The sequence below is a fragment of the Wyeomyia smithii genome, chromosome 3, assembly GCF_029784165.1.
Source record: "Wyeomyia smithii strain HCP4-BCI-WySm-NY-G18 chromosome 3, ASM2978416v1, whole genome shotgun sequence".
Classification (NCBI taxonomy): domain Eukaryota; kingdom Metazoa; phylum Arthropoda; class Insecta; order Diptera; family Culicidae; genus Wyeomyia; species Wyeomyia smithii.
In genome coordinates, this window is record NC_073696.1 from 165,198,159 (window position 1) to 165,212,477 (window position 14,319).

The 14,319-nt window shown below is 37.1% G+C and overlaps 1 protein-coding gene across 6 annotated transcripts in view; it reads right to left on the bottom strand.

The window, feature by feature from the left end:
* The window catches only part of LOC129730678 (3-phosphoinositide-dependent protein kinase 1), a 114,090-nt gene that overhangs the window by 22,451 nt on the left and 77,320 nt on the right, over positions 1-14,319 (bottom strand). For 5 of the 6 annotated variants that reach the window (XM_055690206.1, XM_055690208.1, XM_055690207.1 and 2 more), the window contains one exon: positions 6,495-7,487. In XM_055690206.1, the coding sequence (XP_055546181.1) occupies positions 6,495-7,487 (993 nt within the window). Of the gene's footprint in view, positions 1-6,490; positions 7,488-14,319 lie in introns of all 6 variants that reach the window. The other variant, XM_055690210.1, reaches the window with a different exon arrangement.

Consider the following 14,319-nt stretch of genomic DNA (forward strand, 5'->3'; position numbering starts at 1 on the left):
TGATCTGTTTTGGTTAACCCTTTTCCGACCGAGCCCACACAATTGTGTAGGTAAAATATGACGGACAACAAAACATAAATCGAAGCAATTCCTATTTAAAAACACTTTCTTGCTCCGGTTTTTTATTTTTCGTAGCAGCTGCGATGTTGACACTAGAGATGGTCGGGTATGGGAAATTTGTTACCCGTACCCGACCCGTACCCGACTCATCGGGAATTTTCAAACCCGTACCCGACCCGAACCCGAAGTCTGGTTTGATTAAAATACCCTTACCCGACCCGAACCCGAAAAATAGTTGTTCCAATTACCCGTACCTGACCCGTACCCGAAAAAAAACGCCGAAATTGCCGGTACCCGACCCGTACCCGACCCGTCCTGGATTTTGTTTTTTTTCGTTTAATTAAATTAAATTAAATTAAATTAAATTTTATTTTCTTATTTTTTTTTTCAATATATCCGAGTACTTCGTACATTTTATGCACTTATTGTCATAGGTGGTTTCTCGAGATGATGGCCGGAGTTAGGTTAGAACCGAGTGTTCATGTGAACGAATATTATTGAGCCCGGAGTTCCAGGCGATATATTGGTTCTCCTAGAATCCAGTGTAGCACCTGTCCGCTCATCTGATCTGATGATAAAAAATTTGACCATTTTAATTGCTCTGCAAAATATCTATCCATAACTGTGTACGGAGCATTTGGGATTCATTTTTCGTGTGTGTTACCTCATATTAAAATTGATCAGGGATTTCAATTATCTATTTTGAATGCATTCGTATGTTTCATATAAATTGCTGAAAACTTTTATTTTGTTTTCGAGAGATTAATAAAAATTCAATAGATTTTTTTTGAAAGATTTAGAATAGCTTCATAATGAATCAGATCCAAACAAGTAGAAGAATAGGGTAAATTAACTTTTAGTGGATCCCTTTATTTTATCAATCTTATGATGCAGACTGGCTGGACAAGATGTTTCCCGATGGAAGTTTTTTGAAAATCACTCGAGTTTTTCATAAAATGAATCAATCTGGCGGGTGGGCCACCATAGGGAGGGGGTCCACTATATGTTAATTTACCCCACTAGAACAACACGGAGAATGGTGAAAAGTGCATGTCTGATAGAGTTTAAAATAAACGACAAGTTTTATGTGAACATCGCAGCAACCTGAAATCTAAATATTATAATAAGGTCAAAGTTAATATTGTTTATAACTTGAGAAAAGTTTGATAATTCACTACATCTGTCAAATCTCATTTATTTGCTTCGTACCAAACATCTCAATTGTCTGCGGTTTCCCTGGCAGATATGAAAAAAAAAACCGGCAAAAATGACATTTAACTCAGAACGCTTGCAGGAAAAACTATTCACTTTCACATTAGAGAGAGAAAGCATGAATGCATGAATGCTTTTGATGCAAACACTGCCGGCAACTGTCAGAATAGGTATTGGGCGATCTCTCGTTGAGTGAGAATGGGCGATTTCTTCTCCCATCTTTCCGATTATCGACATTGAGGAAACACCTAGGCTTGTAATGTTAAAAATTAAATTCTCATAATGCACGAAATTCGAATTACCCGTACCCGACCCGTACCCGACCAATTAAGAATTTTTCAAACCCGTACCCGACCCGTACCCGACCCGAACCCGAAGCCTTGTATTTTAAATTACCCGTACCCGACCCGAACCCGTAAAATATTTTTTGGCGTTGCCCGAAACCCGACCCGAACCCCTCGGATACGGGTCGGGTACGGGTTTCGGGTAAAAATACCCGTACCCGACCATCTCTAGTTGACACTAGCGTTGTGAACAATAAAACAATGAATAGGACGTGAAAAAAGCGAGAGAGAAGGTTTTGTTCAAGTCACCTCCTACCTGCGCAATTATACGGGCCCGGTCGGAAAGGGTTAAACAAACGAAAACAATTACTTTTTAAAGCTATTTACAGTAAAAGGTTTACGAAACGGTATTCTTATTTGATTTTGTATAAACAAGAATAACAAAAGTTATTTAGCTTGCATTGAAAATAGATACTCTTAAAAAAAGTTTTCATAAAAATTCAAATTATTATCTGAATCGAAAAAGTAGAACCAAAGTTGTCATAATTTCAAGCGCATTGCAATGTACCAAAGTTCTTGGTGTGTCGAAAATTCAATCTAGACCTTGTGCTTGTTCTTCAAAATGCTCCTGTGGCTTGTGCGATAACTGAAACTCCATTCTAGGGTAACAAACTGACAAAAGTAACTTTCGCAGTAAAGTATGTTCATCTTTCGAAGCAGTTTACGTACGCCATCAGCAATTCACAGTTTTTCTAAATATTTCTATTGTCATTTCTCAAACTTACAAATAACATACTTCATAACAATTCGATATGTGGCTCAAAAGTTATGGAAAGAAAAGAAGAAGACTATTGAAAACTATACCTGCTTTGATCGATATATGTGGCCTCAGCAAAACTTAAATGTGGTATCGTACTATTTGAACGTTCCAAATTCATTGATTCCTTGCGATGTGTTTAAAATCTGCAAATGCACGACGAATCGGCCATAGGATATGATCAAAGTCAAATAACAAATGATTGGTTTTAACGAAATGACAACATCCACGACTTTTGGCTTCTGTACATCGCCTTAATTCTGAGTATATTTATATTGGGTGGCATTCGGTCATTTTCAGCAGATTTTCTGGCATCAATCTAACACCGGAAATACCCATATTGGGAGGTATTTAGTTATTTTGGTTGTTTTCCAGAAACTAGTGGTCGTCTTTAAATTCAAAACGGTGTCCAGGGTCAATGTTTGGTTTCTATGCATCATTTCGATTACGGGAATATCCATATTGAGTATTATTCGGTCATTTTCGACTGTTTTCTAGAAGTTGCCATTTAGCAATTTAAAATGGTGCCTGAGGTCAATTGTTAGCTAATTGCATCATTCTGGTTCCAGAGATACTCATATTGGATGGTATTTGGTTATTTTAGGCTGTTTTTCACAAACTAGAAGTCGCCATCTTGGATTTCAAAATGGTATTTTAGATAATTTCTGGCCTCTGAGCGTCATTCTGGTTGAAGAAATACCCATATAGGGTGTTATTCGATCATTTTCCGCTGTTTCCCAGGAACCGGAAGTCGCCAACTTAGGATCCAAATTGAGGTCTGTGGTCGATTTCAGCTGTTGTGTATCATTCTAGATCCGGAGATACTCATGTTAGACGGGAATCGGACATCTTTGGCTGTTGTCCAGAAACCAGAAGTTGCCATCGTACAATTCATAATGGAGGTCAATTTGTAGCTTCTAGTAACATTCTGTCTCCGGAGATACTCATATTGGGTGGTATTTGGTCACTTTGGGCTGTTTTTCAGAAATCGAAAGTCGTCATTTTGGACTTCAAAATTGCCTGTGAAATCAATTTCTGTCATCTGGGCGTAATTATGATTCCGAAAATATTCATATTCAATGGTATTTGGTCATTTCCGGCTGTTTGCCAGACACCGGAAGTCACCATCTTGAAATTCAAGATTGTGTCTGTGATTAATTTTCAGCTTCTGTCCATCTTTCTGGTTTCGGAGATACTCATATTTAATAGGAATCGTCCATTTCAGGCCGTTTTCCAGGAACCGTAAGTTGTCATTTTACAATTCAAAATGTTGTCTGAAGTCGATTTTTGGCTCCAGTGTATCATTACGGTTCCGGAAATACCCATATTGAGTGGAATATGGTCATTTGCCGCTGTTTTTCCGAAACCGGAAGTCGCCATTTTGGATTTCATAATGGCATTTGAAAACAATTTCGACCGATTTTAGCTCCTGTGTATCATTCTAGATACGGATATTATTATATTGGGTGGAATTCGGCCATTTTTGGCTGTTTTCCAGAAACCGGAAGTTGCCATCTTACAATCCAAAATGTTGCCTGAGGTCGATTATGAAACAAATTTGTTTCTACTAAAAACATTCACCTGCTAAATATGGTTCCATTTAGCAGGCATGGGGAAACCACAGCACTCCAAAGCGCATGTGGCCCATCTGCTAACAAACACACCACGCAGGGCATTTCGTATTACCTTTCGTCGCGAGCTCAAGACAAAACACTGGAGAGACATTCCTAAACACGCCAACCGTGGATTTTGAACTTCGGCACATGAAGCAACCGAGGGCTTGCAGTTTCGGAATAATAAAGGATAGTTGGATGTTAGCCACCGCATACAACCACCTGCAATATTTTTTTTATATGAACTTTTGAAGAATTGAAGCGTTTGAGAAAACACGTGTAGGCATGCGGGCTCCCGAGGGCTCACGAAGTTGAGAACACTCGGGTTTGTGTTTGCCGAATCTTCCGAAGGGCTGTTTTATCTAGAACACTGCGGATTTTTCGTTTTGTATACGCACTGAAGGGCAATCTAAATACCCTCCGTGGCATCGCTTGAAACACACACGCGGGTGGTGGTGTGGGTTTAGACATGCCTGCCATTCAGTTGGTTAGCTCTCGAGATGTGCAGAAATTTGTGTTTTATTTCCACTTCCAGAAAAAGTAGGAGCGTTCAACTTTTATGGACATATTTGTTACCCCTTCAAACATCCACATGCCAAATTCGGTTTCATTTGCTAGGTTTGTTCTTGAGTTGTGCAGAAATTTATGTTTCATTTGTATGGGACCCCTCCCTTCCAGAAGAGGGAAGGGTCTCAAACTATCATAGGAACCTTTATCGGCACCAAAAACCTCTACATACAAATTTTCACGTCGATCGGTTCAGTAGTTTTTGAGCCTATATGGATCAGACAGACAGACAGACCGGACTGCATTTTATATGTATAGATTACAACATCAATATTCTAGAACCTAAAGAGTGAATATACATTTATTGGATTAAAGCGTTCATGTAAATCTATTTTAACAAATAAAAGTTTGAATGAGAAAGGCTGGGTCTGACCGCTAGGTGGATTAATTTAGGTTTTTTTTTTCATTTACGTGGAGTATCCACGTTCCGTCTATTTTTAATTGAACACCCGATATCGCTCGTTATTGGCACTTACGAAAAAATGTAATGCGTCTTCTATATGCATTTAAAACACTACATCGTAGCACTTACGGTAGCCCTTTAAGCGCATATTTTGCTCTCAGTAATGCTAGTTCAGCATAATGCCCTAAACATTAAAAAAACATGATATAAAGCTATTTGGCATTAACAGCCCTGAATTAGTTCTATCTCCTAATGCTTATGGTTACTTGGGTTAGTCGGCTCCTGAACATAAAGTTATAACGAGTAAATCAGCAATGCAATATTTTTTTAATTTTTAGTATCACAGCCAAATAAAGACTGGAGAGTGACACGATACTGACAACTTTTCTCTCTTTTTAGGAAACATCCATGAATGACGTAGCTTTTTGCTTGTTCTTATTACCAAAACACATAAATGAACAAGAAAAAACAAGAAAGCAATAAAAATAACCCTAAACAGACAAAACAGTGATAAAATAAAACAATTAAAAACCTTTTTTCCTAAATTTCATATTGGCTACGTAGCTTGGCTTGACCACCTACCCTCCTCCTCGTCACATTTTGTCTCAAAACTGCAAACCCCCTCCTCCCCCCTCAAATGCTACGCAATTCATGGATGTTCCCTTACTGTCTTGTGTTGCACACTACAGCTCATTCTTGCGCATGTATTTTGTTCGTTCGGACATGACAGCCTAGTTTGCTCATTTTGAGGGTGTCCTGTTAGCTTGGCTTGCGCTGTTGAGCAGGCTGATCGACTGCGGCTGTCATCGACTTACACTTTTTCGTTTCTCCTCTTTTATATGCCGGTGGGATATTGAATACAAAGCCAACCGTTTCACATCGCAATTTACGACGCAAGTGCGAAAGAGATGCCACATAATTGTTTACGAACCAAGCACGTGCGGTGGCGGGTTCAAGCTGACAAATTTTACAGTGCGCTTCGGGCAGCACGCCATGTCAATACTGGGTCAAAATCAAGCGAATAAAGAAGGGTTTTGACAGCAGTTAGGTTGCTTCCAGGTCAAAACGAGATGAGCTGGTGGACTAAAGAAATTCGCCTATAACCACCTGACATCCCGCTCGGATTCGTGCCGAAGAATGTCGAAGATTATAGGCTGTCATTTGCGACAGCTTGGAATAACCAACAGACATAAAAAGATGAAAAATAACAGCCCGTTTGGCATTGGATGTGTGTGCTGTCGTCAGTTACTGATGGGTTATGTACCAAATGTACGGGGAGCAGGGAGAGCTGTGCAATGCAATGACAGCCGAATCAGTTGCTGTCATGGATATGCAGTCTTTTCATAAGCTTGATCACAGCTAAACAAGGCAACATGCATTCGAAATGAATTAATCGTTCAGTAATTGTTTTTTTATATTGTTTTCTTTTTAACCGAATTTCTTAGGCTACAAAAATGGCCACCAGATTTATCGCTGAAGCTGTATAACATACTATCTCATATATCCTTAAAAAATGTATATTAAACATACGTACTTACTTTTAACATCTGACGATGAGCTTGGCACATCCGGGGACACTCCTAATTCCAAACCCATTAGTCTTGTTAAATGTTTATCATCTAGACCTGGTGTTATGTGATCAGGAAAATTAAATCCATCATTCTCGCTGCCATCTTTAGCAACTACAATGCCTTCAGAGGAGTGCACAACTGGCGAAACCGCTTTGCGTATAGCAGAAAAATCCGTTGCTTCAAAAAAGTGATGATTTCGTATGCTAGCATAAGGAGAATTATCCCTGGCACCTAACCTATTTTTTGGGTCAAGAACTAACAACTTTGAGACTAAATCCTTTGCTCCTTCATCGAAGTCGCTAGGAAATTCTAATTCCAACCTAGTTATTTTTTGAAAAATTAAATAATCGTTTGGTCCACGAAATGGTGGAACTCCAGCTACCAATTGATAAATGATACATCCTAGTGACCAGAGATCTGAAGCTCTGCTTGAAGGTTTTCCTTTAATTATTTCTGGTGATACATACTGCGCTGTACCAACAAAGCTGCCTCGTTTATGTTTCAAATATTTCCGACGATTGTTTCCTTCATCTGAATCTGAATCTGATTTTTCTTTTTCGCTATCATTACTGCTGTTACAATCAGCTCCTGTATCTCCGATACGGGCTGAGCCAAAGTCTGCTATCATAGTGTGAAAATGTTCATCCAGCAATATATTTTCTGGCTTCAAATCCCGGTGTATTATTTTATTATTATGCATTTGCTCGATGGACTGTAAGATTTGCGCAGAATAAAATTTCGCAGCTGAGTTATCAAATGCCTTTGTTTTTTCCAACAATTGTAATAGAGTTCCATTTTTGGCATACGTCATAACAAAATACAGTTTGCTAGTGTCTTGAAACGTGCAATATAGGCTTAGAAATCCTGGCGTTCCGCTTAGAATATTAAGAGCTTCACGTTCGCGCTTGACGTACTCCTGTTTCTTTTCTCGCACGATGAGCTGTTTCTCACACACCTTAACTGAAAAAAAAAACAAAAAATAGATTAATATCTACATATGAGAATTTTTTTGATTTTGGTTCAAACTTGTTCTAATTGAATTTTACAATTTGTAAAAGTTAACCCCAGTGTTCCAACTATTTTAACAATAACACTAATGGACATAACTTATTGTATTATTGTTATGTTATTTACAACAGGATAGTTACGAAACTATTTTTTGTTCATAAATCTTCTTCTATTTTTATCTACAAATGCGAATGTTTGTCTGTCTGTTCCCTATAGACTGAAGAACTACACAACCGATTTCCATGAAAATTCGTACATAGGGCGACATCCATTAAGTGCGTCACGCAAATATTCATTAAATTTTACTCCCCCTCCCCCCTTGTCACATTTTGTCACACATTTACGAACCACCCCTCCCCTCCCCCAGGAGAAGTACATCACGTCACAGCAACTTCCCTCCCCTATTAGAAAAAAAGTAGGAGGGTGGTATTCAAGACACGACCGCATGACGTTGGACTACGGTATTCTTATATTCCATTAAAACAAATAATAGAGAGAATTGCAACTCTAGTATTTGCTGCAATTTTATCTAACAAGTGCATTTCTGAATGCTGAAACTTTAAAACATTTTAAATAATAATATATACTAAAAGAATGGATATCTTTTATTTAATCGCTGTCATTGCATATATATTCAAATCAAACCTTTGTTCGTAGCTGCACTACCAAGACAATCATTTAATTGAGCGAATTAGTAAAATTTTCCTATCTAAGCAAAAAGCAAACTTAACGAAACTATCTGAAATTGGAGCCCAGAACGATTCAAACGAAAATTTTGAATATAAAAATTGTTTGACATTAACCCTTAAATGAGCACGATGTTAAAAAATCATCTAAATACATAAAATCTTTGTTCAACAGGTTAACTGCTCTAAAACTAACCAATATGCATAAAAAAATTAAAAGATTTACTTTTTAATGTGCAAATATTATCATGTTGTTTTTGAACAACACTGTGACTTTATCGCAGAATAAAGTCGAAACAATTACTTTTGTTAACAGTATCTTTAAAATTGACCTTTTGTTAGTATAATTACTGATAATTCAAACATTTTTACTAACCACTAACCTTATTTTAAAATTTATTTTCAAAGACAGTCAGCACCAGTCGGGAATCTCGACATGTTTTTTTTCGTTTCCGAGATTTTGACACCAAAAATAAAAACAAAACATTCAAATACAGTACTTCCAGCTGTTAAGTTTTCTTCGTTAGAGTCTAGAGAGTTGTTCTAATGAAATTTATTTCTAAAAAATACTAAAATACGTATACTTTAAAACGTTTTTAGTAGTGTTGTTTTAAAACAACATTGCGCATTTAAGGGTTAAATCGATAAAACTCATGCTAGGTTAGCTCCAGCCCAGCATATAGCTTCATGTTTTAAAAAAATACGTTTATTTCAATAACCTTATATAGCGAGAGCTCAATTACACGTTTTTCGGTAGTTGTTATCAAGGTTTTGGCGAGTGACAGGAAAATATCTTAACTTCTTCAATTGTGATTCAGAGCATTTCTAATTGTTTTGTAATTCTTCACGATAGCGACAAGTTTTTTCTTTCTCTGTGTGCGAGAAACAAAATCAAAACCGCGCACCGAGAAACAAAAACGAAAATTTAATGAATGCTCATTGAGAAAACTTGCAACTCTCTTTACCAATATTTTATGATACTCAAAAGAACCTGTTTTGATCTAAATGAAATTTCTAGTAAATAAGTGTTGATCATTCATAGGCAGTAATTTTTCCTCGATGAATTAAGACTGAGTGAAGAAGTTAAAATCGCTGCTGTAAAATCAAATTCACAACTGTGTTCGCTAAGACGTTTTAATATTTTTAATAACAATAATAATCTTCGATAAACACCCGCTATAGTTATCCACACACATTCTATAACTATCTATACACACGTAAAAACTATTTATACACACGCTGTAGCTTTTTATACACACATGCTAAAGCTATCTATACACACGCTATTCCTATCCATATATCCGATACAACTATCGCATAAGCTATCCAACCATGTGCTATTACTACCCATACAAACGCTATAACTAATCATTACACACGCAGCAGCTATCCACACACACGCTATAACTATCCGTACACACGCTGGATACACACGCAATAGCCATAATATGCTACACATGCTATGTCTTAAGCAGGTATTAGACGAAGCAAACATTTGCTATTTTTGGTACGAATTTTATTTGCACAAAATAAAATCCGTACCAAAAATAGCAGATATTTTCTTCGTCTAATACCTGCTTTACACACGCTATAGCTAGCAACAGCTCTAGCTATCAATACACATGGGTTGGTTAGCTATCATCACTATTATCGCAAATGTCATAGCTATGCAGATGCACATACGCTATATGTTCACACTGCACACACACTAAATGGAGGTAGCTTTCCTAGTGGCGGTGCTGGCTCGTGCAGTTTCTGGCTGTTTTTACCCAACGATATCTGAATTGGATTACCGCTGGTGGGGTCCAACTCAGATCGAAGGAGAACCGAACTGAATGAAGAAATGCAGCTGCCCACTACCACCGCCGCTGATGCCTGATACCACCGCTCTGGTTCTGCTGCAGCTCAGTTCCGCCACTGGAATCAGCCACCTCTGCTGATAAATCAGGACCGTTCTAGTGGCCTTCCACTTGTTAACCGATGGCTGCTATGAGACGACGCAGGCTATTATATAGCCCAGAGCAAAAATCCATCCGCGAGCAAAGGAGAAGCGAGCTTGTGATTGGTTGAATGTGCACGACTTTTAACACAACTTTTAACTAGTTTAGTATCGAAAACATATTTAAATTATTATATGACAATCTTGCGCAATATTTCCCCTATCAATCAAGCCATTGGTGTTTAGAATCTGTTCAGTGGTAATGATAAAAGAAGCATTATAAAACGGTGTTGAAACACCTGTTGCAACTACCGAAAGCGAGCTCGCTATTGGTTGAAAGCTGCGAGACTGTTTACAAAGTCAGATCGGTTGTATCCGTTAGTGTCGACTGTGCTTGTGAAGAGAGGTGGTGATTGGTTGCTCGGTATGATTTAGACAATCGATGTGATTTATCAATTTTTCAATAGTGTATCTCGACAATAGGTTATTTTTGTTACATAAATTCAACCGTAAAAGAATTTCTGATCGGTTGATGCCAAAACCTCGAAATTCTGAAAAGAAATGACTGATATATAAGCGCTCAAAACCTGACCACTTTTCCCTGGTTTTCCCTGGTTGAATTACTAGATTTTCAAATTCAGGTGCCTAACTTCGATATAGACGTTAGTCCAACGTCAAAATTAAACCGTAAGTATCCAGCCCAAAAGTGCCAGCCAGTAGGTCTCGAGGTTCAATACCGACCTAACTAGTCAGTCGTTGTAAGTTGGAATCTAGCGCTAGCAATTGTCTTGTACGTTAACACCAGAGGTGACGCGTGACCAAGTGGGCTACCTGTTCAGTCAGCAACAGTATCGCGATAACAGTTTCGAAAACTTTTATCTTTCTACATTTATCTATTTGGCAAAGAAATTCTACGGTTCTATTATGACCGCGAGTTTTCAGATAATTTTCTCGTAGAATAATGATATCTGCATCATTTCATAGAGGAAATCTTTATCCACATTTATCACATCATGATTCTCAATGATCGGTTTCAGTCGTAAATAACTCTTGATCCGTCGAAGAACTAGAAAAGTTCACTCGACGGATGGCGTTGTGATATGCAATGTCAGTATCATTCAGGTTTTGTCCAACGATAATTAAAATTATGTTTATGATCTTTTTGCCTCTAAGCTTTTCGCATGAGTAAAAAACCTATCTTTGTTTATCAAATCTTAGTTCAATGCTAAAGCGTTTCCTTTGACGATGTTAAAATTTTAAACTAAAAAGAAAGCAGCGCGTAAGAAGACAAACGTATACTATGCGGACTATGCGAGGTTCAAGTTTTAGAATGAACAAAATGGGTGTAGAGGTTTGAATGAAACTATACATCGACGGAAGAATTCCACCACATTGACAGAAATAATGAATGAATTTGCTCGTTTTCATTTGCACTACGAAAGCTCTGAAGATTACCAGACACTAAAGAGAGGTGGTGTGTAATGAATGTTTTCTCTCGCGGACATCGGTTTTGTTCAGCAGAAAGTTTGAACCAAAAATGTCATTTTTACGCGAGGCGTCGCATTAGTAGTGGTGAGTATAAATGACTGTGTCTACCCTGCCGCACTTGAAGGTGCAGAGAAGTATTGAACGACGGTTAGTTCAGGTGAAAGGTCTAAACAAACGGTAGTCATTATTGCGTGAGTTGTATGGCGTAGTCTGAAGTGTAGCCCATCAGGTTACATTCTTCATGGTGCATAAATTTTCACTATGTAGAAAATAAAATAAGGATGTTCGGGATAACATTAAAATTACAAATAAAACACAGTTGGCTACGGAGTTTTTATCAAATAAACATATGGTCAAATTACGATTCGAAGTACTTTATTTAATGTCCCAAGAAAAATTAACAAAAAAAGGAAAATAACCTCTTCGGTTATGATTCAGTAGCCTTAGATATGTGGACGCTTCTTTCATATCCATGTAATTTGTATGCATCATTTCGAGCTCGTCAGACCGTTGTTGCAAATTCTACAATTTTTCCTGGAAAAAGGTTTTTTCGGTTTTTCGGTACAGATTCTGTACTGTACAGTTTTTGTGAAAAAGTACGGATAAGTACAGATTTTTCAAATGGCTAGAAAAGATTGGATCATACTTTGTAACAGAATTAGTAACGATACAACCCAAGTAACAAAACTGGTTTAATCAAAGTTTTATAGCGCTGTTTTGGCTGTATAAAGCGCTATAAAACTTTGATAAACTTGAACAAACTTGTCGGAAATAGTACAAATGAACAGCGTTTTTGCAGCTCCCAGTACAAATGAAAATGTGGCATCACTGCGTCAGGCCCATTTGGGGAATCTCGACTTTCTGCTGATGCCTTGAAGCAATCAGTTTCAGCAGAATTTTCTTTGCTATTATTGTTTTTGACTAATTAGCTTTATTTTGATTATTAATCAAAAGGTTGTGAATAAAAAGGAGGTAAACTAAATAATTTTTCCAGTAAATTTTTTATTTTTAAATATTTTTCATGTGATGTCACACATACCCCCCTCTCCCCTACGTCACAAATCGTCACAATTTTCTTAACCCTCTCTCCTTCCTATATGCGTGTCGTACTTTATGGATGCCGCCTAGGGGTTTTCGAGTACGGGGAATAACACTAAACCTAGGACAGGACGTGACAAGTGGCTTCTAGTTATTCTTCTTTTCGTTCAAAATTACCCTCATAAAACATTGTGATTTTTCGGCCCACGCTTGACAGTGTTTACAAAAATGTTTAACAAAGAAAATATCAATATCAAGGATTTTCCAAGTTCTGGATTTCAATTTTTATTAATTCATTTGATAATGCTAGTACATTAAATCTACAGTTAATTTAAAGATATATGTTAAATTTATTTAAACTAGCCATAATTTCAACTCATTTCGGATTCCTCTTGCTTCTCATGAAATGAATCTGCTATTGTCCATCATGCGTAGTTTCAAAAACATGAATAACATTTCGAATGTTGATTTTTATACATTACACAGTCTAGTGTATGAAAAAGTTTCAAAAAATTGTTAGACCAAAAGCTGTTCATTCACTTGGTAAGCAAAAACAATGTAAACAAAAAATATCGATATTTATAAAAAAAATATCGATAGTTTTCGCAGCACAGTCAACCGCACCGAATAATAAAATTTAACAGTGCGCTTAATAAAATCGACCAATCAGAGAGGGCTTTCGCTTTGACAGAACTTTGGGTGATTTTTGGTTTCTCTTGTCACGTCCTGTCCTAGCACTAAACTAGTAACCTTTACTCTTGTTGTAGTATGCAGCGTACACTCACATTGAATTTTTATTCTTGAAAATCAGCTATGATATCAGCAAACCTTCTCAATGAAACGATCAGCAAATCGAAGCGTCAAATTTTTGACACCATTTTGCTGAAAATCAGTTGTTTGAATAAATTGCTACCTGTTCAGCATTTGAGCATTTGACACGAGCCTTTGGCATCCCTATACCGAGTAACAGTGAACGACAATGAACTCATGTCCTGGACTCAAATTAAGTTGTGCCCACTGTCAGCAGTAAGATAAAGATGTATGAAAAGAAGCGGTGATATGCTATCTCGTTTACACATATGTTGAGATGTTAGCCCTTGAAACATGGCGTGATGCAAAAGGGGTGATTTGACATGAATTTGCTGATGTATCTCAGCAAAAGTTAGACAACACACAGAATGTTCTTTTGTTTTTTGTTATTTTATTAAAATAAATGTTTTACAATACGAATATTTATTTTAAAGTTATCTGACTTTAAATCTAAATTATCGATATGAACTTCTAAATGTCTTTGTAGCCCATCGACATAACCATAACCTATATTGCCCATATTCCCAAAATCCTAGAAAAGACTGAAAATTAACTTATCACACATATTCTTTATATCACAATTATTCTATTCAAGCGCATGCAATGCTTTTTTAAAATTCCACATCCATGGTACATACGCTTATAAGCTCATTTCTATTTCTCTATAGTTTTGTTAATTTTTTAGTACCAAATGGCGATTGTTCTGACTGTTTGACGGATGGAGTTGCCAGAAATTCAGCAATTACCAGCAATTTGCTGATTTCCGGCAAACAGAATTCTGAATGCTGATAATCAGCAAGAATATTTTTACTGATTTTTTTCA